The sequence below is a fragment of the Strongylocentrotus purpuratus genome, unplaced genomic scaffold (genome assembly GCF_000002235.5).
Source record: "Strongylocentrotus purpuratus isolate Spur 01 unplaced genomic scaffold, Spur_5.0 spur5_scaffold_8, whole genome shotgun sequence".
Classification (NCBI taxonomy): Eukaryota; Metazoa; Echinodermata; class Echinoidea; order Camarodonta; family Strongylocentrotidae; genus Strongylocentrotus; species Strongylocentrotus purpuratus.
This window is the reverse complement of record NW_022145614.1, coordinates 26,613,608-26,638,540: the sequence shown is the minus strand read 5'-3', so window position 1 is coordinate 26,638,540 and position 24,933 is coordinate 26,613,608. Positions and strand designations below refer to the sequence as shown.

General features: G+C 38.6%; 1 protein-coding gene across 1 annotated transcript; it reads right to left on the bottom strand.

Moving 5' to 3' along the window:
* Positions 1-1,561: 1,561 nt before the first annotated feature.
* On the bottom strand, positions 1,562-16,238 carry LOC105439455 (UDP-glucuronosyltransferase 1-2). Its single transcript, XM_030976044.1, has 6 exons — positions 16,008-16,238; positions 12,856-13,798; positions 12,229-12,285; positions 11,372-11,534; positions 10,448-10,667; positions 1,562-2,396 (listed from the first exon to the last, which is right to left on the bottom strand). Exons 2-6 carry the CDS (start codon positions 13,717-13,719, stop codon positions 2,123-2,125), a joined length of 1,578 nt encoding a protein of 525 aa, XP_030831904.1. The 5' UTR covers positions 13,720-13,798; positions 16,008-16,238; the 3' UTR covers positions 1,562-2,122.
* Between the last annotated feature and the right edge of the window lie 8,695 nt (positions 16,239-24,933).

Sequence of the window (24,933 nt, the reverse complement as noted above, 5' to 3'; positions counted from 1 at the left end):
TTTACCCCAGTTTAGGGAAGGATTTTTAAAAATTATTTATTTCTAATATATCTAGATAATGGCATACATTCTCAGATTTGATTGAATATTGATTTGCGAGTGTTTCTTTTGCGTGACTGCTACATCATATGTGTGCTACTATGCTAATCAGCTAGGGAACCTACGTCCTTAAATCATAATTGACAGTAATGAGGATTAATGCCTCACAAAAGGGCACTTATATAGCTGATCGACACGATTTTTATCCTGGGGCCTCACAGTAACGAGGCCATTGCTTAGCCCCTGAATCATGACTGTACGCAGTGTTTGTTAGGGTACGCGGCCGCCCCCACAAATTCCCCAAAACGAAGAAAATGCAATAAATTGTCAAAAATTCATTGCAATTTCCCCCCCGCCCCCAACAGGAAAAATTTCTCTGTGTGGCCATGCCTTGAACCATAATGCATGGCCCTACAGAGGAATTTTTCCTGTTGGGGGCGGGGGGAAAATGCAATGAATTTTTGACAATTTATTGCATTTTCTTCGTTTTGGGGGAATTGTGGAAAGGGCCGCGTACCCTAGCAAACACTGCGTACAGTCATGATTCAGGGGCTAAGCAATGGCCTCGTTACTGTGAGGCCCCAGGATAAAAATCGTGTCGATCAGCTATATATCAGTGCCCTTTTGTGAGGCATTAATCCTCATTACTGTCAATCATGACTTAAGGACGTAGGTCCCTTAGCTGATTAGCATAGTAACACACATATGATGAAGCAGTCACGCAAAACAAATACTCGCGAATTAGTATTCAATAAAATCTGAGAATGTATGCCATTATCTAGATCTATTAGAAATAAATAATTTTTAAAAATCCTTCCCTAAACTGGGGTAAAAATAAATATTCCACCTTTATGACCAACAGTGTATTAATACAAATTGACAGTTGGGAATATAAAAAAGGAGTGGAAAGTAAGCTCGTTTCCTGTCATTCCTTCTTTCTTCTCGATTTCTTTTTCTTCCACTCAGCAGTTTGACAGTTTACCCATATTTTACAATCCAATTGTCGTATTGACAAGTTTGGCGGATACTTGTAGAAAACAAAGCAACTGTGGACTTCGTGCGATCGCCAAAATAATGAATACAACAAACTATACTTGAGACAAAAGTTTATTCATCTCCTACTACAGTACTCTAAATGATTGTACAGCATTGAAAGACCACTCAGTATTAGAAATAATGGAATCCACTTACAAATGTGTGATTGCAACCGCTACTTTGATGTCAATTTCACTATGATTTGGGGTTGATTCAACTGACCATCCGAAGTGGTCGGTAGAGGTGTCGTGGATGAGTGCATACGTCGCCGGACTGTCAATCACAAGGTCCGCGGTTCGAGCCCCGCCGCGGCACTGATGTCCTTTGGCAAGACATTGATCTACATTTGCCACTCTCCACCCAGGTGTTAAATGGGTACCGGTAGGAAGGAATTCCTTAAAATGCTGTAAGCGTCGAAATCGGCAGCCTAGCATAGCCGGGTAATGTTGGAGCGCCTTGAGGACCTTGCAAGGTCGATACTTGCGCTATATAAGAACCCATTATTATTATAATATGACTCATAATAGAGTTGATTTCCATCCCTCTGGCTGTATTAACCATTTCAGGACAGGATTTCGTTTTAGGGGCTGCATTGATCAAATTGACAACAATATTTTTTAAATTTTATTGCTACATTGTTAAAATAAGATGAAATGTCTCTAAAAGCAATATACATGAGCGAGAATGTTATTGAAAATTAAATTTGTTGAAGCTTTTCTTTTTTCTTTTTCTTTTTTAATTCCTGGCATCAAAACTTTTGCCATTTCTGCTCCTGCTTCTGGAATATTTTTAGGGCTCTAAATCAAAGGTTATTGAGCCAAACCAGTACAAACGACAAAATTTGCAATAATTGTCACCCAAGATTTAAGAGAATTATATCCGCACCTTACACAATTTGTTAGAAATGATTGTCTTCATGACTGAAAATGCGTACGCCTGACACGTAGCATGCGTAACAGGCTAGAATAAGTTTGTTGGGTGTTTATCATCTTCTTCAACATCATCATCTCATTATTATTATTACTATTCTTATTTTGCTTCTTCTTCTTCATTCTACTTTTGATTTTCTACTTTTGAAGCACCAGGACAGACATTGCTTAGAACAAATGTAGAGAAGGAACACGATGACACCTATGATCCCGACGATGAAAGCGAGAACGTCGATCGAGTGAAGCTGGATGAAGCTGAGTTCCAAGGCTCTAGATCTCAGGTGTGACCCTCCAAATTTGAGGATGTGTTCGACCCAGTAGACCACAGTTTCATCCGGGTGAGCCTGGGTGTCTCTGTAGATTCTTGAAGATCTGCGGACGTTTTCCCTGTAGCTGGAAATTTAAAGCGCGAAAGTATAATATGCGAAAGGATCTTGAGTTTCAAACAGCGATAGCCTATAAAAACATAGATTTTAAATTAATATGACATGATTAAGAAAGTATATGTACTGAATATCAATAATAAAATAGGTTTATCCACTTTTCAATTTCAATTTCAAATTTATTCATGTTTCCAACAAAACATTACAAATCAATTATAAGCATTTAAAACAAATTTTAGAAATACATGTTGGAAACAGAGGGGTCCACTAAAAAGTGTGAACACCTCAAATAAAACTTAGGAATAATGAGTAATTAAATTGACTAATCTGTAACTGCAAAAGGAACTACAAAATAGGGGAAAGAAAAAGGGGGATGCCAACAGAGACGAGAAAGGGACAAGACAATACTTTACACGACAAAGATAGAAGAACACGGTCATAATACAAAGAGTAGACACTGACAAAAAGAAGTGAGAGATCGAGGGTACAGAAAATAATACTAAATGATGAGCTGCATGTGGGGTTGAGAAGAAGATAAGGAAAGAGAAATGCGCGTTAGAACGGAAATAAGCATGAGAAGGAACAATATAATGTATCAAATTACATCTTGAGTCAGTGAGCGGAGAATGATCTTGTATTAAGCAAAAGCAAGGAGCGAGGAACACTTCCATAGTCAAAGGCATATGAACCAGGATATGATGAATTGCTTTTATTACCAGTCATTCATATAGAAGATTTTTATATAACCCCCAATGCTGACTTTTTCATCGTACGAGCAGGCAATTTTTCACAACCATATAATGTTAAAAAAAAAAACGCGCAATGTTATTTTGTTTGTTTAAATTTGTCTGTTTTGAATTGTCCCTGGTGGCAGCATCAACTAGCCTCGGGCCGGATGCGGTTTGTATGTCGCAGTTTATTAAATCTGCGTCATCATCATGAGGTTCCATGACACATGCTCCGCCGACGATTGCTCCGCCGACATTTACTCCGCAAAACGCGACAATTGCTCCGCGACATTTGCTCCGCGACAGTTGCTCCGCCGACAGTTGCTCCGCCGACATTTGCTCCGCCGACATTTGCTCCGCCGACAATTGCTCCGCCGACATTTGCTCCGCCGACATTTGCTCCGCCGACAATTTCTCCGCGAACAATTGCTCCGCAAAACGCGACAATTGCTCCGGTGACAAATGATCCTCGAATGACAGTTGCTCCGCCGACAATTGCTCCGCCGACAATTGCTCCGCAAAACGCGACAATTGCTCCGGTGACATTTGCTCTGCCGACAATTGCTCCGCCTACAATTGCTCCGCCGACATTTTCTCCGCCGACAATTGCTCCGCCGACAATTGCTCCGGTGACAAATGCTCCTCGAACGACAGTTGCTCCGCCGCCATAACTTAGAATTGTGACACTTTTCAGTAACTCAAAATCATCGTGACGTCATCCAGGCGCTATTTTGTGGAAATCGACTTTTAATCATGTCTTCATAACGAGTCATCAAAACTGAACCATATTTAAAACACACGAACTTCAGGTCAAGGTTCGACATAACATCTCATCAAAATCCGCGCGCGTCTGAATTTTAAAATGCTCAAATTCACTTTTTAATCAAAACAGAGTATGTTCTAGGCCATTTAAAGAATTTCGAAAATTATGCTCGCGCGTTTTTGCGTGTAACGCCATTACACAACAAAGAAACGCAATTTTTTGTTCTTTCATGATATTTCATAACGGAATGCGCGTCCGTTTAAATTTGAAATTCAAAGAAAATCCCAAATATGTCAACTTATGTATGACTAGAAACTGGTAATCTAACAGATGGCCATCGTACAAGTTATAGGTCAACTACAGATCGGGTGATTTATAAAAAATACAAATACAACCACCTCCATAGCAGCTGGGATATACCAGAGATTCGCCGGAAAAATAACGATGTTTTAGTGACGTCACTATATGGACCAACATTGCCCAAGCAGACGACATCCCATAGAGAATGAACATATTAATTGCAAAGCTATTATTTGTCAAATTATAATGAGTTAAGTGTATATAAATGTAATGGCATGTCAAACCATTCAAAAGGAGATATGACCCGATTCTGATAACTAAAATATTTTGCTTGTAAATACACAGGATTGGGGTTAATTAACAATCAAAGAAACCAGACTTTCAAATTGAAAACCCCCTGGAATGATATTAAGGACGGAATTGTTCCCTCTTGAAACGCCGAACATACCCCGATGTGTACAGCTGAATATACAATGGCGTCTTATTTTGTTTACAAGCGACAGATTCCTTTATTTTTGTATCGCTGCATTTGTCATCAAAATAAAACCATTCGCGGGGTTAAGAGTGAGGCAATAGATTATACATTTAGCCTGACGGTAGTGAAGTAAGAGAAAGGACTCAAGAAAAAATGAAAACACAGGCACTGAAAATGTGTGAGATGTCATGGGGCATCGTCTGCTTGTGCAAGTCATGTCCATACTGTGATCTCACACATCTCAGTAGCGTTCGGAGAGCTCTTCCGGTGCTATGCCCATGCTGTATTTAAGCGTTTTGTAATTTATAATAATCGTTACTTCGAATATTTCCAAGCATTGAATTTTGATAACCTTGTCGAATCAAAGTTTCAACTTTGCAATAATTGAAATAAATTTAGTTTTTAAAATCAATGAATATCAACTTTAAGATAAATTGCCGTGTGCACGAGCACATGTAATACAGAGCATATATAGGCAAAAACATGATTACACAAAATCCATCACAGCTCTTTGGGATGCACCTAGACCCCCAATTGTTCTTTTATTTTGATTATATGAGTCGGAGATATGATTTCATTTCTCATTTGGCCATTAAGTACATTTTAACGTCATCATAATGGCCTTGGAAGTCAAAATACGAATTTGCATATTATGACGTCGACATATTTACAGAAAATGATTGTATCTCTGCAAATATTGATCAATTTTCTTCTAAATTTTGATACGTTGTAGCTGAGACAATTCTTCACAAGATTATTACCAATATTTATTCATTTTGATGACGTCATTAGATTGTTTGCTTAATATGCGTCTTATGCCTATGGGAGGTGAATGATACTACATTCCAGTCTAGACTTGTTCATTATGTTGCGTATGTAGTGCGTCGAAATATCAGTTCAATGATTGGTAGGCTCTGCAATCAGGCGAAAATTTGAGCTTGTTTAGTAAATTAATCATATAACAATTGTCTATCGAATTCATGAAGGGGGCGCTATACCACTTTTAATCATTTTCATCGTCATTTAAAACAAATATATCATCATCATCAATATCTTTATTATTTATGAATATTATCATTAGATCATCATTGGCACACTTTCATGATACAAAAATAGCATACGGTATCACCTAATTCGTCAAAGTGACGAATTAAAGTCTAGTTATAATTGTTAATCATATCATTATGATCATCTGTATTATCAGCATAATTCTACAATGGCAGTAGTATAGTATAGTCATGTAGAAGTAGGCCTAGTAGTAGAGGTATCATTCTGATCCTTATTATCCTGATTATCTTTTGCAATACGTCTATATAGACGATAAACTCACGACAATTTACAATTGTCACGAATCATTGTCTTTAAACTTACCATTAAATGCATCTGGTTCGAATTTTGCTCAGGTATTTGGTACGTGATGATTTAAATGGTAGAAATGAACTTGTGTCCTATTCATTCTAGTCTTATTCATTTGCATTATGTTTTATTCATTCAAGTTCTAATGTTTCTGACTGTTTTCAAGACAATATTTTTTTTGTCGATCATAGTTCTATGTAGCTTGATATCTCACGGTAATTTTGAGAGAAAAGCAATGCAAGCAATGATTTCTGAATTGCAGCGACAATCGCGTTCGCCTTTGCTGTCCTTCAATAATATTTGACAAGCAGTATTAATTAATTTTTCAAGGACTCAAGATACATTCGTTTAACAGTTGATTACCCTCGGTTGATTCTTTTGTTCGGATTATTTGGCGGGGAAAATGTATTATTGAAAATGTATTAGTGAATGTATTATTATTCTTATTTGTTCATCGTCTCTACGATGCCCTTTGAATCAAAAACAGATTTTAGTGTTAGGCTTCCTGAAAGAAATTTCAACTGTTGTTAAGAATTTTTTGGTTGCACTCTGTAGATTATGATGATGTGTTGATCTTTTTTTCAATACAAGATCAAACACATGAAGAAAATCTACTGGCTGCATGCCAATAAGTTCTTGACAACAATAACAAAATGTGAGCTAGTGCTATTCGGTGTGGCGTACACTTGGCAATCACATGGTAGATAAAATTATGATCATCAGTACTGGGTCAAATAAATTAAAGAGAACTGAATTTGAACCCGGACCATAGGCTACCCCCTCTCGTTCGCTCTCCCTCTCTCTCCCTCTTCGTCGCCTTACTTTTCCCTCTCTTACCTCCCTGTGCATTTGTATGCCTCGATAATACAACAAATAAACAATAAGATTTTTCCTCTTCCCCTCCTTCTTCCTAGTACATGTAGTAGGAGTAGTACTAGAAGCAGTATCACAATAATAATGACAACAATGATTATTATGGTTGGTGGTGTTACTAATGTTATTTTTGTAATTATTATGTTTGTTATTGTGATTATTATCCTTATCATGATTATTATCGTTAATATAAGTTATTATTGTAATTATTATAATCATTATTATTGTTATCTTTATGATGAATATGAACGCGATGATTTTGATGACGATTAGTATAAGTATATAGTATTATTATAATTGTTATCATATCATTATTATCATCTGTATTATCAGCATAATCTACAACGGCAGTAGTGTAGTATAGTACATGAAGAAATAGGTCTAAAAGTAGAGGTATCATTCTGATCATTATTATTCTGATTATCTTTTGCAATACGTCTAGACGATAAACTCATGACAATTGACAATTGTCATGAATCATTGTTTTTAAGCTTACCATTAAATGCATCTGGTTCGAATTTTGCTTAGGTATTTGGTACGTGATGATTTAAATGATAGAAATGAACTTGTGTCCTATTCATTCTAGTCTTATTCATTTGCATTATGTTTTATTCATTCAAGTTCTAATGTTTCTGATTGTTTTAAGACAATATCTTTTGTGTCGATCATAGTTTTATGTAGCTTGATATCTCACGGTAATTTTGAGAGAAAAGCAAAGCAAGCAATGATTTCTGAATTGCAGCGACAATTGCGTTTGCCTTTGCTGTTCTTCAATAATATTTGACAAGCAGTATTAATTAATTTTTTTAAGGACTCATGATACATTCGTTTAACAGTTGATTACCCTCGGTTGATTCTTTTGTTCGGATTATTTGGCGGGGAAAATGTATTATTGAAAATGTATTAGTGAATGTATTATTATTCTTATTTGTTCATCGTCTCTACGATGCCCTTTGAATCAAAAACAGATTTTAGTGTTAGGCTTCCTGAAAGAAATTTCAATTGTTGTTAAGAATTTTTTGGTTGCACTCTGTAGATTATGATGATGGTTTTGATTTTTTTTTCAATACAAGATCAAACACATGAAGAAAATTTACTGGCTGCATGCCAATAAGTTCTTGACAACAATAACAAAATGTGAGCTAGTGCTTTTCGGTGTAGCGTACACTTGGCAATCACATGGTAGATAAAATTATGATCATCAGTACTGGGTCAAATAAATTAAAGAGAACAGAATTTGAACCCGGGCCATAGGCTACCCCCTCTCGTTCTCTCTCCCTCTCTCTCCCTCTTCGTCGCCTTACTTTTCCCTCTCTTACCTCCCTGTGCATTTGTATGCCTCGATAATACAACAAATAAACAATAAGATTCTTCCTCTTCCCCTCCTTCTTCCTAGTACATGTAGTAGGAGTAGTACTAGAAGCAGTATCACAATAATAATGACAACAATGATTATTATGGTTGGTGGTGTTACTAATGTTATTTTTGTAATTATTATGTTTGTTATTGTGATTATTATCCTTATCATGATTATTATCGTTAATATAAGTTATTATTGTAATTATTATAATCATTACTATTGTTAGCTTTATGATGAATACGAACGTGATGATTATGATGACGATTAGTATAAGTATATAGTATTATTATAATTGTATGGGACATGACTTTTTTCAAAACTGGATTCTACATTCCCGTGTTTCGCGAGCAATATCTCCGTCGTTTTAGCTTCGTTTACGCTGAAATTCGAGTATGTTGTAGACAATAAGCTATCTTAAATTTGCCCTTTATTTTGTCTCAAATTTTAGTTAGACCAGCCCACCTATTCTTGTTCAAAACAAGTATTACAAATCTAGTTATTATTATTGTCATCAACATTCATTCATTTCATTTCATCTACATTATTTCATGAAATGCATTCAGAAAATGAAGAAGAAAAAAAAACGAAAATAACCCGTGAAAAAAAAATATTGTCGGCGAAGCATTTGTCGTAGTACTAGTAGCATTTGTATTTCATGGGACACTTTTTGGGCGGAACAATTGTCGGCGGAGCAAATGTCACCGGAGCAAGTGTAGCCTTTAAACAAGGCCACATGCCTGATAGACGCCGAGCGACTAACAAGAGACTAATCGCGAAAACCTGAATGAACGCCAGTGCGAATTGTCCAGACCTGTGGCCTTTATCAATCTGGTTTGGATTTCTTATGTTAACCCTTGTTTCCGACTGGAACTCGCTTCAGTAAACGTAGTGTCCAATCAGCGAACGTATCCTAGCACGACGTCAGCATATAGTATCCATCACACACACACACACACACACACACACACACACACACACACAGAGTAAACTCTACGTAGTGCGAACATGGACCTACATGCCTACTATACGTACGTGCTAAGACCACTGACCACTGACCTCTACATGGAACGAATCACGAACGAAGCCAACTAGGAGATCGCCGTTCTGATTGGTCAATGGATCCAAAGTAGGCGTATTGGCCTACTAATATGTATCTATGAATAATTCATGCGGAGCAGTGAAACCCACTTTCCAAAAGGCCTCATGACATTCGTCATTCGGTCGCGCGTTCACTCCGGGTATCTAGGCTCATCTCAGCCGCTTAGCCAGAGTCAACGAGGCCTTGTCAAAAGGCTAGAGCAAGTGTCGCTTCAGGCAGAGCAAATGTCGGCGGAGCAACTGTTGGCGGAGCAATTGTCGGCGGAGCAAATGTCACCGGAGCAATTGTCGGCGGAGCAATTGTCAGCGGAGCAAATGTCGGCGGAGCAATTGTCGGCGGAGCAAATGTCGGCGGAGCAACTGTCGTTCGAGGAGCATTTGTCACCGGAGCAATTGTCGGCGGAGCAATTGTCGGCGGAGCAAATGTCGGCGGAGCAATTGTCGGCGGAGCAATTGTCTTCGGAGCAAATGTCGGCGGAGCAAATGTCGGCGGAGCATATGTCGGTGGAGCAAATGTCGGCGGAGCAATTGTCGGCGGAGCAAATGTCGCGGAGCAAATGTCGCGGAGCAATTGTCGCGTTTTGCGGAGTAAATGTCGGCGGAGCAATCGTCGGCGGAGCATGTGTCGGGTTACCCATCATGATCTATGTAGTTAGGGATATTCCAGCCAGCTATTAAAATTCTTAATTGTAATTTCTGAAAACAAAGTGTGTAAAATAGTGACACAAGACAATAATACTAAACAACATTATGTGAGCAATAAAATCCTTGTCATATTTAGAGGTGTAGTAGTCGAGTGGTGTAATCTCTTGTATGGAAAGCCAAGGGTCGTGGGTTCAAATCCCGGCACGGCACTTAATGATCAAGGCATTTTTATCTACACTGATCCTCTCCATTCAGGTGTTAATATGGGTATGATGCGATTGGATTAGCATATGCACGCTCGTAAAACGGCGACTATGGCTGGAATGCTCCCCTGGGAGTGGAGAATGTGCACTGTAATGCGCAGAATAGAAACGTTATCCAATTATCGGGTAATAACGATAATACTGTTAGCACTTTGGTTGGTAAATGATAAATTATCATTGTTATGATTATAGTATATTACCTTGGATTTTCCAGGACATCGATGACCGCTTCCATCACGGTCTCGTAGGAGATATGGTCTTTCTGGAGAATTCTTCCCATGCCTTTAGCCTCGACCTTGACGGCGTTGGAATCTTGCTCAGCAAATATTGGCATGACGACCATGGGGACGGCGTGGTAGATCGCTTCGAAAATACCTGTCAGACCGCCATGGTATATCAGTAGTCGGGCTTTCGGGTGACCTGTAACCATTGCAGTTCACATATTTTTTAAAGTCTAGGTAAAATTACCTTTTTCTTCATCAAATTGACACCAGTATTTATTATTATTTTTAACTCCTACGTATTTCAAAAATAAAAATGTCTATGAAATAAACCAGTGTTAATGAAAATGAATAAATTCAACCGAAAGAATTTATTCACCAACAAGTGATTATAAATTTAACACCACGTTGCCAATTTAGAGATTTTATTGATTACGTATAATAATATGTTCTTTTTCATGAACTTCAAAGTGTACTGCATCGGTAGGCCTACTGCCTTAGAAATGGACTTAAAATGTAATATGATTTTTGCTCATTCTGCTCACGTACTATCTGTAATTCTCAGAATTCTAGATCAAAGGATACTTTAAAAAGTCACTAAAAGGAGACACTGAATCAGGACTGCCATGTGTTAAATGGAAATTTACAAGTACAGAGCACAGTCAGAGAAAATCTCTTTCACCTTTCTTAAACATCAATAGGGCTGCACCATTTTCTAAAAGTGATGTTCATGTGAATGCTTCTTTTATAAGTTGCAAAAGGTATTCGTGTCAGAAATTGCAGCAACTGAGATCCCTTAATCTCCCGCCAGCGCACACACACACGCAGGCACCTATCTCACGCACACAAACGCGTACACATTTCGTATAGCATACTTTTTAAAAGAGAATCTAGCAAACATACCAAGTAGATCATTTTGTGGCATCCAGTCTACCAGCATGGTGTTGTTACCTAGGTAACGAGGGCGTTTCCCAGTATGCCGCCAGATGACTCTCTGTGGAAGATCACTGAAGACTCTCGCAAAGGCCTCTGCCATGTGTTTCGGAAGCTCACCGTAATTATTACCCTGAGTTTTGAAAACAGATAATTAATCATGGTATGTGTGTATTTCTAACAGGTTACTAGTAAATGATTTTTTTTTAATGCCAATCTTTATCAAATTCCATACCTGAATATGAGCCATATAGGTTTGCGATGAGGGAGGGATCTTGGGTCTGAACTTCTTTTCGAAAATTATTCAAGCTCAATTAAAAGGGAGAGGCATTGACAATGAAACAAAAAAAATGAAAATGTTGATATTTTATACGGCTCATTTTACTCTTTTTACATTATTAAGTTACATTAATTATGCTCTCTTAGTGACGAAGTATTTTAGTCACTTGTACAAGTTGTTGTTTGTCAAAATGCAGTTTAAATAATTAGTTTTTGCTAGGTCAGAGAAATATTAAAGCTTGTCCAACCTAACACCAACTGATAGGCCTATGTACAAACTGCATTCTGGCAATTTCATGGTAACTCGACTAAAGCAGGGGCATACTATAATCACAGGGCCCTTAGGAAGACCAGTATTAATACCGAGGCTGCCCTAGGTAAATGAGACAAACCATAATTTTTATTGTTATTATTGAGATACAAAACAGCAAAATATTCGTTACTGGGCACATTTAGAGGAGGATGCATAAATATGAATGCATTACAAGAAACGCTGATATTACAAGAACATCAAAATATTGTTATCTTTAATCTTCACATCATCTTACCAATGCCAATATGATGAAGCCGTGTTCCCCCGACCCCTCAACAAAGGCTTCGTATTCCTTCAAGAAAAGAAAGAAAATGAGGTAATGCTAAAGCTATCCTGCATATAGTGAAAGAAAAAGAATCTTTATAAAATGATGGTTTGGGGGATTTCTGTTGATCTGAAAGTATATTGATTAACATGGGGACATCGCGTTAGACCGACAGCCCATGAAATAGATATATTCAGGCACCATGCTACCCGAAAATAAAGCGGTTGATGCCCGAGTATCGGAACTTTAAAAATGGTTCGAATCACAGTCCAGCACTGACGGCCGGTGGAAAGACATTAATCCACATTTGCCACTCCACATGCAAGTGTACGCGGGTATACCTGGCATTATTGTGGTTAAAATGGCAGGAGCTGCAGGAAGAGCGATATTGACACTGATGTGGCTACCCTGGGCAAATAAAACCAAAATATAATAATTAGAACAATAATAATTATAGTAATTTTATCATAAGTATCATTATTATTATCCTTTTATATTTCATTGAATATATTCTATTTATTGTATCGTTACTACCATTTTTACTGTTGGTGTTAATATCATTATTACTATTATCATTATCAATTTTATAAAATTTACCTTGTTCAATTGTTTCGCTGGAATATCAGCAATATTTCCGATAGCCACCCAATTGGGTGCGATAGGGTGAGAAAAATCAAATGCAAAGGTTGTCATGCACAGCCACAACTCTGCTCCACCTACAAGATCTGTAATGCTTCGACCTGGAGCGATACCATGCTTGTCTTTTATCTTGTCCATAGCCCCGAAGTGTACCCAATGTGAAAAGCTCAGGACAAAGTTATGCTCTATGAAGCTGGCAACACGCTCCAGAAACGTCATCCTGTCTGACAAGGGGAAGGTACCCAAGGGTACGTACGATGATGGCGATGGAATTCCGTAAAGGTGCTCGTGGAAGAACGGATATCTCATTGATGTTGTCAAGGCAATGTACGGTATTCCTAGGTAACTACTGAGGATCGCATCACATCCGTCAAAGGCATCCCCGATAAGGATGTCAAAGTGAGATTCCTTGAGCATAGCTAACGTCGCAGAGTCTTCAAAGAGATACTGGCAAGCTATCCTCGTCAAATAAAAAAAATTCCCCAAACCTATCACTTTCTTCAACTGACTCTTCTCAAACGAAATCTTTCTTATCATTTCTTTAGTGGCGTGAAATTCTGGAGGATGCTCGAATTTGTACTGGAGGGCGCTGTTGTAGGTGTCCCTCTGGAACCCTTTTGTTCCTACAACTGAGCAGGTGAGGATGGTGACATTGTGGCCGTGTCGGGTCAACGCTCCTGTCATGGCGGACATACTTTTGGCATGGCTACTGGCCAGCGGGAGTAAGACAGATGCGAGGATGTCTGCACCATTGGTCAAAGGCATGACCTGGATGGCGATAACCGTTAGGGTCAACAGCACGAGGCTCGGAAAGAGTTTCATCACTTCAGAGGCTTGATGCTGCTCCGTTTGAACGGTATTGATGCCCCTTTGTCGAAAGTGGGTCAAATCCTGCAAAGGTCTGTCAACGGAAATAATCAATGTGAATGTTTAATCTTACAGTTTAACAGAATTTTCTTTTCTTGCGTAGGGCCTAACCATTTAGGAGGTTAATTCTTGGTCTAACCAAGCACCACAAGTTAGTACACAGCCCTGAACGATCACCATTTTGACATATTTTTCCAACGTGAACAGTTCTCGATCGAGGTGGACGAGGTTCCCTAATTAATTTTGTTTTGATTTTGCATTCAACCTATTTGTTTATTCCTCTGTATTTTTTGTTACTTGATTGTAATCCAAACTGTGATCATTTGATTATAATTATAAACGTCTTCGTATCGACAAAATGAGGAAAGTAGTTGGAATCCTCAACAAACAGTGGGGAGGGGTGGGGGGGGGGTAGTAGATCTACACAGTCCCACTTATGTAGATCCAATGTTGGATCCGCTGCTATCCCACCCTCCCCCTCCCCAGCCAACCCAAGGGCCATGCGAACGCCGGCTCTGATGGAGGGGGTCGAATATTCAATCTCTTCGGAGGATTGCGGCAAATCAAGAAGGGGGATGTATGAAAATATTCTTTTAAAAATGTAGGTGAATCTCGTACTCTCTAAAAAAGAAGAAGTGAATGTTCACTCTATTTTCACTATATGTCACTCTCCAGAGGAGATTTTTTTTAGAGAGTTATATGACGTCATGAACACGGCTCCACGGTTCTACCCCCCTTCTTCCACAGATTGCATGATTTTGTGCCGTTGTAGACAAAATAATCTCCATGGCATGTGTAATCAGTAGCGTACGCAGGAATTTTTCGAGGGGGCAGGGGGGAGGGGGAAGAGCACATTTAAAAAAAAATTGTTTTTGTCCTGGAAATTGGAAAATTATGACGATCGACATTTCGTTCAGGGTGGGGGGGGGGGGGGGGTGGGGGGATAGGTCACTTTTTTGTCACCCTTTAGCATACACACAAAACAATTGAGGGGGTACCCCCCCCCCTCCCTGCGTACGCGCCTGTATGTAATAAGCCAGTTTGTAGATACAATCTGTGCATGCTGGGCAAACAAATATCATGAATTATTTTATACCCAAAATGTAAAATTAACAGACTCGGACGAATCCGGAATAAGCGCGCTCGCGACAGTATGTAATCGTTATTCATTTATGCACCGACGGAACATTGACTGTTGACATTGACCTATTACGAATGGACATTCATCGTTTTAACGAATTCAATGTGATTGTCTCCGTCAATGTCGTCTCAATAACATTCCGTACATGTTTCTTCACTTTGATCTCATGAGGTCCACTGCCAATAAGCTGGGATAGAATCAAGAAAGTGATTTTAAACATGTTAGTATGCATGCGCAGAAGACAATAAATCGCTTAAATCACGGGAAATCGATGTGCAGTTGTGGTTAATAATCGGAAATTGTTGTACCGTGTACTGTCTTTTTAAAAAAAAATAACATGTTGATGTATTTATAGAAAGGTTATATTTGGATTGTTTGGGATTTAAAATTCCGTTTTCCCCAATTTCCTCATAATATTCCAGAATTACAACGCACATGGCTTATAAAGATCATGGCCTTCTAATTGTTTTATTAGGTCATTGGTGCTCGCGAAAGTGTGCGAACCAGTAATAATAAATTTCATATCACCAAAATCGTTTGCTTTTCAAATTTGCTGCTCCCCATTGGTAACTCTTTTTATTTAAGACACACTCTTACAGAGCACACCATCCAAACAAAACCCAAGAGAGGGAAACTGATCCTTTGGGCAAACAAAAGGTATTCCTGAAGCACATTCACGCAGCAATCGTTCTAAGACATACATAAAGTGAAACCACTACTCTATACTCAATACACGTGTGGATATCTTCGAATAACCGCAATGGAAATAATGGCAATGGCAATGGCAATGAAGTATTTGCTGTAACATTGACCTTTGGTCTTCAAATAATTCTGAACAATAGCACTGTGTGGTACAGATTGTGATTGCACGAAGCCTCTTTCGAGCGGAAAGTGTATAGGCCGGGTCTATAGGCTGTAGACAATTATCATATAGTTGTAGAGGTTTACTAAATATGACCACAATGTATATTTGCAATTTATCTAACAACGAATTCAATACATTGAATTCGTTGTTAGATAAATTGCAAATCATTACTATCCAAGATGTAGATGCATCAGCCATCAAGTTCAAAATGAAATGAATAAAAGAGCTCAAGCTTACCACACAGTACACCAACTGAAGTCGATGCCTAGACGAATGGCTCATGTAACTGTATACTGCAGGGGACCAGGGATCAAGGTGTCACAAAAGATGCCTGGACATCAAACACTGATCCTGTTTATTCTAATACGAAAGGCATGTGGTGTAGCTACGTGGGTACGGGGTTATACATACACCCCTCCCACACACACACATGCGCACACACGCGCACGCACGGTTATAACTGTAATCTTCTGCATTTTTCTACACACAGTTCGGATAATAATTTAAATGTATAATTATATGTTATACATTGTAGAAATATGAAGTTCGCTATTATGTTAATGTATCTAATTCGCATTTTGACACTAAGTGTTCAATGTTTTTATCAATGGACCTGAAAAAAAATTAGTATTTTTTTATATGTATTATATCTTTATTATTAAGATAATGTATTAGGTAAAGTGCAGATATAAAAAAAAAATCAGATCAAAATCGAAATATGAGTTGCGCAAAAGATCCACTTTAAAGCTGACATTCTAAGCAAATAAATGTCCATTAATTTGGTACCAACGACAAGCTTAAGCTAATTACAAGTTTTTAGTTTACATAGTGTATCACAAAAAAAATCTGGCTACTCGATATGCTCAATTGAAATGTCGAAAATAGCCCCCTCTCATGCATAGAAAATTTGTGACATCTCGACCAGGAAAAGAGTATATTCACGTACCCGGATGTTCCATAGAAAAGCATGTGCAGAGAGATACGATTTTCTGCTTATATTGTTTCAAAGGCTGAAAAGTTCAATAAATCAAAATTCTATGTACAAATCTTTACCTTCCCCTAATATTTCATAGTATCAATATCAATTCCCCTTTTTAGAATTATGACAAATACATGCCCACGATGTGCTATTAGTCGATATTTTCACCATATAATTGTTTTTGTGTTTTGAAATCAAAATGGTATGTTATGTAGATCCGGTCGTTTGTCTTTATACTTTTCGCTTTGGTCTGTTTGCTCTAGCTAGCTTTTAATATATACAGGTACGGGTAAGGTAATGGCTGGTAAATTTGACCAGAACGATCTTTTTATGGATTTTGAAGAGTTTATGGAGGGAGATTATGAAAGTGATGAATGAGAAAGGGTCGAGAGTGCAGACGGGGACGATTTTTTCAAATTCTGACACCGGTAGTCACTGAGGAGCAGGTCTTGATTAGTTTTTTGTCCTTAGCTGGTATTAAACGTCGTTTTCATTCTCTTGCCTATATACAGATACCTAGTGCACGTTTGTTCCACAAGCCGCCGAAAGCAGCGGCCTGGTTTTACCTGCCGATTCCGCTCGCTTCATGAACGTTCGTGCAAGAGCCGCACCACTCCACTCGCAGAAGAATATGGTTCAATCACTAATCATAGACGTCGTCAGCTATAGAGGAAATGCGCTTGATCTCGTTTAAGTTTGATATATTAAAAATAAAACATTTAACAGGTATACTGTATCCCTTTTTGAGGCAGTCACACACATCTATGATAAGTAGGCCTACTATATAGGCCTATTCATTTTACAAAACTGCTCCTGTACCTTATCTGATGACAAGATAATGTATATGTGCACCCGCCTATTCAGTAAACTCAAGCAGCAAACTCGTCTTAAAACTCTACCAAAAAAGGAGAATATGAGGATAAAAAAAGAAATCAGTGTCTGGAAAATGTTGCTTCGTTATTCTTCATGCAAATGAAAACAGAAAATCCATCACATATACTCATTAACAAAAAACAAACAATCTAAGCTCTGACAGGATAGGATTTACGTAGACATATCACTGGCATTTACTCTCACTAAGCCCATGATCACCGTTTGTGACGTCACGAATAAAGGCCCTACTCTACGTGCAATTCCGTGTTTCAGACTTCGAGATTTTGGTGTAGTTTACTCGCATAAAGTCACCATTCTGAACTTGTTTTGTCGATTGGACACCATTTAGTGTTATTCTGGGGTTGAAATCTTTCTATTGATGTAATTATCTCAATATTTGGGATTGTCTTAGAATGTCAGCTTTAAGCGTTATAATTTGAATGTTTAATTGAGCAATTTACAAGCATCATTTGTCTCAGCCTGTTTCGTTAAGCATTAATGACTTTTAAAAGCTAAACTTTCTGGTGCAAGTTGATAACTATCATCTAGCTGTATAATGATAATTTGTACTCATGCATAAACTTGATGTGAAAATTGAGTGAAATGTTTTTGAATATAGGTGAGCTTGCATGTGTATAGCTTGATGTAGATTGAATACGTCCATATTGATGTGAACCATACTTTTGGTTGAATACTTTTTTTTTTATCAATTACTATAATGGCTCAAGCACACCAAGTCTAATATCATTATAATTAGGGTTGACAGCAAACGTGCTTTCGCCTTTTTTTTGAATAGTTACATAATCATTCATAAAAAGTGTAACAGTACCAGCTAAATTATGCGCGATCACTTTTTGGGCCTCTATGAATACAAGCAAAATTGTATGTTAATAACATTTCGGGCGGACTAATATATTATCCGATTGGTGATATTTAGAGTCGTTCCATGTGAGCATGTATTGCATCTTATGAGGATTGTCGAAATTAGTCTTTGAGCACGTCTAAGAGATTCATTGACACGTCATTGCGAAGTCATTGATTTCATCCCGTGCTCTGCCGTCATTGAAAATGCGATTATATTAACAATCTATTCTGGAAGTGTTAAACAACCTCACGCTACCGAACGGAGGAACCGCATACAACTAGATTAAAACGCTAAACTCTACGTCTCTATCTATTAATAATGATTTTTATATCAGCGCAAATGTTCCGTGTTTGACTTAATTTGGATTCGAACTTGAAATGTAATCCAAAGCAAACGCTCAAAAACGCCAAAATACGTCCCGCCGCATTACTGATACTGAATTAGTTGCTAAATTACAGTTCAGTTTAAAGAAAGGTTATGAAAATGGACACTGAGGATTTACGTTCTGTTGCTGTTTGTATGTTTGACTCGATGAATGTGACAGAATCAATTCCATCGACAGGTGGTCTTACTGACAGATCTGTAGCTATTTTTAGCCTCCTCATGTTCTTGTCTTTAACCACAGCGGTGCTAAACGTTCTGATTCTAATAGCATTCCACATCGAGAAAAAGTTGCGGACGTACTCAAACCAGTACATCCTCAACATCACCATCTCCGATCTTCTGGTGGGGTTCATCATGGCGATCCGCAGTATTGTCTATCTCTATGATGAGTGGATATTCGGACAAACCCTTCTAAATGTGTTTATAGGTATTCAGAATACAGTTGTAACTGTATCCATTCTCGGTATCATTGTCATAAGTTTGGACCGTTACTTGGCAACACACTACCCTCTCCGGCACTTTAAACGAAAGAAGATAAAGATTGCCCACATTGTCAATGTCACCACCTGGATAGTAGCGGCATGTTTTTGGTTTCCCATCGCGACTATTTGGGACTTGGTTCAACCGCTTGATATGAATCCCAAAGAAGTCATCTTTACGTCAAATTACACAAGGAACATACATGTCAGCACTTTGGTTACGATTTGTAGGTTCGTCATTCCTTTCGCTATAATCGTTCTTCTTTGTATAAAGATTTATCATCGAGTAAAAACGTCTGGTAGCAAAAGTCTATCCAAACGATATGCATCAGAAGAAAAGACTGGATCTAAAATTTACGCCACGAGTGCTCTACAACATGAACGAACCAATGATGGTTTCGTACAAATTCTAGAAGGCAATACTTCTCAGACCAATGTTAACAGCAGTGTGATTCAAGAGGAGAATGCTAGCGTTATTATAGTTCTTCAAGAGAATGCTACAAAACCGTCAACCTCAATCCAGTCGGATCATATCACACTTGACATAGTTGGAGACGTTGGACAGCTTGGTCGGGCATCTACAACACCGGAGCAAATCATGCGACATATTCAACACCAAGTTACACCAATGCGCAATACAACACAATCAACAACACCCGATGGGACTCAAAGGAACCCTCGGCACCTGTCTTCAGCGGATAATCATAAAGCTTTCCGTACCCTTACCTTCATCATTGTGGTGTTTTTCATAACTTCGCTGCCAGGTTGCATATCAATCATAACGTCCAATAAAACAACACTTGCTGTTGTTGGTCGTTGGATGACATTTATCAACAGCCTTCTCAACCCCGTAACCTATGCTATGGCGCAACCAGTGTTCCGCAAGACTATATTAGGGATTGTGAGGTGCCGACGACAATCCAGATCCAGCCATTGAGGGGCACCGATGTCATGGAGAATCAGAAACGGGTGAAATGTAAACTAAGAAGATCGTTGATTAACCGAAGGACGGGAGAGGGGATCATAGCATCTTCTTTTACATTCCCGTCCTCCACCTCCCTTTTGTGTCCCCGCGCAAAATTTTCTACGCCGATGATCACTTGCATATTGTCTAGATTAATGCGCCTAACAAACAGGGGTGGCATATGTTGATTCCTATTGTAAACAAGGTGTCATTTCAATATTCAAACAAGCCCAAGAAGGCAACTAATACATGTGCCAGTAATTCAACAAAACGTTTGCACTGTTCATTTTCAATCTGTAGGCCTACGATCGATCTCTCACATAGTGGATCGAAGACAATGCCAGTCGCTGACACAGGCCTACCTAAGCAAAGAGCACCGCGTTACTAACATTACGAACAAACGCAGAGTATTCTTATATTTGCCACACGCAACCCAGGTGATTTCAATGGGTATCAGAAGGATTATTCCTTGAATACGTTCACCCCACCCCTTATCAAAGCTGCGAGATTTTAAAGGTAGGGTCATATGATTGATGACGAATAGAACTACTATTGAAACCAGGCGGACATGAGCGAGGGTTCGTGCTATTAAAACCTTTAGATTGTTTTGATATGACTATGCATGTTCAATACTTCTTTCAAAATGACTGCTAAGTCTAACATCTATCTATACGTAGATATCAACTCCAGCATATCATTTTGCTTTAGATACTTGCTAAAAAGAGCACCATCCGCTTTGTTACGATCCACACGTTATCGTGATCTATGGAATGTATAGAATTCGACTATCTATTCAAATGACATGCAGCGGTATATCGTGTTGCATTAGTATATAAGTAGATCTTCACTTCGTCATTTCTGATTAGACCCCTCTAAATCGATCATTCAGAAGGGAACACCACTTTGCCGGATCGAGGTGATCATCTTTCTTGCCATTTTGATATTTAGTTTATAGTTACATTAAGTATCATTAATGTTTACTAAAGTTGTTGCTGTTGTGGCTCTTTAAGCAATTATTTTAGTGCTAGCATTTTAAATACACAAAAGTACCAGCCTCATCAACGATTTAGTGTTGCGTCAAATATCCTCCGATTAGTGGTTAAAACAGTGTTTCACGGAACACTTTTTTTGTTCATATTAAACACTTTGTTTTCTATGGTTTTTTCTTTCAAAAGTAGAAACAAAAACTGGGGAAAAAACCCCCAAATTGTGGTGTATTAATGATAGTTAACAAAATGGACGGACCCATTAGATACAGCAAAAATATGTTAAGGTAATTTAACGCGTTTAAAGTAAATTTAAATGGATTTTCTTCATTTCTGCTCCTACTCAGTGACCTGTGAAATAAGAATAAGGCATGGTAAAACTCAACGCTTGTATACAGCTCGGAGCCAGTCAATCTGATATTGGACTCACCTGATGGTTCAGTTGTTGTTTTAAGCCTACTTTTTTCACCATCAGGTATGACAGTATCAATGACCGACTTGATTCTGAGGGCATTCCACATCGAAAGGAAATTGCGCACCTATTCCAACCAGTACATCCTCAACATCATCATCTCTGATCTTCTAGTAGGGTTCATCATGGCGATCCGTAACACCAACATATCTTCGGGAAAGGTTGTGGATATCGGCGCAAATTAACCGTATTTGACAAAATTTGGATTCGTACTTGAATTACAGCCCTCACCAAATGCTGGAAGAGAAAAAAGTACGTTCCTCCGAATTACCAATTCTGAATTGTTCTTTAGTTGCTAAATTTACAGTTGAGTTTTGAGAAACTTTATACAAATGGCCACTGGGGACTTATCTTCTTTTGCCGTTTGTACAACTGGCTCGATGAATTTGACAGAATCAATTCCATCGACAGGTGATCCTACTTACAAATCTATAGCTATTTTCGGCCTTCTCATTTTCATGTCTGGCACCACAGCGGTGCTAAACGTCCTGATTCTAATAGCATTCCACATCGAGAAAAAGTTGCGGACGTACACGAACCAGTACATCCTCAACATCACCATCTCCGACCTTCTAGTGGGGTTCATCATGGCGATCCGCAGTACTGTATATCTCTATGATGAGTGGATATTCGGACAAACCCTTCTAAATGTGTTTGTTGGTATTCAGAATACAGTCGTAACTGTATCCGTTCTCGGTATCATTGGCATAACTTTAGACCGTTACGTTGCAACTCACTACCCTCTCCAGCACTTTAAACGAAAGAAGAAAAAGATTGCCCACATTGTCAATTTCATTACCTGGATAGTAGCGGCATTCTTTTGGTTTCCCATGGCGACTATTTGGGACTTCGTGCAACCACTTGATGTGAATCCCGACGAAGACACATCTAGGTCAAATTACAAAAGGAACATACATGCCAGCACTGTGGTTATTATCTATAGGTTCGTCATACCTTTCATTATAATCGTCCTCCTTTATTTAAAGATTTATCATCGAGTAAAAACTTCTGGTAGCAGAAGTCTATCAAAACGATTTAACTCAAAAGAAAAGACTGGATCTAAAATTGACGCCACGAGTTCAATACAACATGGACGAACCAATGATGGTTTCGTAGATATTCTAGAGTGCAATAATTCTCAAACCAAAGTTAATAGCAGCGTTAATCAAGAAGAGAATACTAGTGTTATTAAAGTTCTTCAAGGGAATGCTTCAAAACCATCGATCTCACTCCAGTCGGATCATATCACAGTTGACGTAGTAGAAGACGTTGGACAGCATGGTCGGGCATCTACAACACCGGAGCAAAACATGCGACCGTTTAATCACCAAGTTACACCAATGCGCAATACAACACAATCAATAACACCCGATGGGATTCAAAGGAACCCTCGGCACCTGTCTTCAGCGGATAATCATAAAGCCTTGCGTACTCTGACGTTCATCATTGTGGCGTTTTTCATAACTTCGCTGCCAAGTTGCATATCAATCATAACATCCAATAAAACAACACTTGCTGTTGTTGGTCGTTGGATGACATTCATCAATAGCCTTCTCAACCCCATAACCTATGCTATGGCGCAACCAGTGTTCCGCAAGACTATTTTAGGGATTGTGAGGTGCCGACAATAAAACCATTATCAATGGCGTATATAGCGGGGATCCTGCTATTGAGGGGCGACGATGTCATGGAGAATTGGAAATGGGTGAAATGTAAACTAAAAAGAGCATTGATTAATCGGAGGACGGGAGAGGGGGTCATAGCATCTTCTTTTACTTTCCCGTCCTCCCCCTCCCTTTAGTGTCCCCGTGCAAAATTTGCTACGCCGATGATCACTTGGATAATGTCTAGATCAATTTGCCGAACAAACACGAGTGGCACAGATTGATTCCCATAGTACACACGACAACATTTCGATATCCAAAGGAGCCCAAGAAGGTAATTAATACATGTGCCAGTAGTTCAACGAAATGTTTGCACTGTTCATTTCAATCTGTAGGCCTACGATCGATCTCTCATATGCTGCATCGAAGATAACGCCAGTCGCTGACACAGGCCTACCTCAGTAAAGGGCACCGCGTAACCAACATTACGAACAAACGCAGATTATTCTTATATTTGCCACACGCAACCCAGGTGATTTCAATAGGAATCAGAAGGAAACATTCCTTGAATAGTTTTATCCCACCCCTTATCAAAGCTGCGAGATTTTAAAGGCAGGGTCATATAATTGATGACGAAATAGTACTACTATTGAAACCAGGCGGACATGAGCGAGGGTTCGTGCTATTATAACCTTTAGATTGTTTTTGATATGACTATACATGTTCAATGCTTCTTTAAGAATTGACTGCTAAGTCTAACATCTATCTATACGTAGATATTAACTTCAACATATTATTTTGCTCTAGATACTTGCTAAGAAGAGCACCATCCGCTTTGTTACGATCTACGCTTCATCACGATCTATAGAATGTATAGAATTCGACTATGAATCAAACATGACGGCGGTATATCGTGTTGCATTAGTATATAAGTAGATCTCCACTTCGTAATTTCTGATTTACCTCTCAATCGATCATTCAAGAGGGAACACCACTTTGCCGGATCGAGGTGATTATCTTTCTTGCCATTTTGAAATCTTGATTATAGTCACATCAAGTTTTGTTGATGTTTACCACAATTGCTGATGTTGTGTCTCTGTTAGAACTCATTTAGGGCTACAATTTGAAATATAAAAGTATTAGCTTCATCAAGTGTTGCGTCAAATACCCTCCAATGAGTGGTAAAACCAGTCTCTAATTTATTCTGTATATATTAAACATTTTATTTTCTAAGGTTTTTTTCTTTCAGAAGTAGAGAATTTAGGGGAAAAAAATTGAATTGAGGTAAAATAATGATTGTAAACAAAACGATGTACAAGGTATGTACATAGACGGGCAAATAAGATACAGCAAAAATGTGTTAAGCCCAATTGAGCACGTTTTAAGTGATTTAAAATTGATCTTCTTCCTTTCTGCTCCTACCCACCAGTACTCTGTGGAGTCATGGAAAACTCAACGCTTGTTATCAGCTCAGAGCCAGCCAATCTGACATTGGACTCTACTGATGGCTCAGTTGTGGTTTTCAGCCTACTCTTTTCAATATCAGCTATGACAGTG

What these genes read in the sequence shown, in the direction of transcription:
- LOC105439455 (XM_030976044.1), bottom strand. Translation starts at nt 13,719, where the DNA reads ATGAAACTCTTTCCGAGCCTCGTGCTGTTGACCCTAACGGTTATCGCC. An exon ending in GCTTCATCATATTGGCATTG is followed by an intron (nt 11,535 to 12,228) that starts GTAAGATGATGT and finishes TTCAAAACTCAG; the next exon opens with GGTAATAATTACGGTGAGCT. An exon ending in GCCACAAAATGATCTACTTG is followed by an intron (nt 10,668 to 11,371) that starts GTATGTTTGCTA and finishes CAATGGTTACAG; the next exon opens with GTCACCCGAAAGCCCGACTA.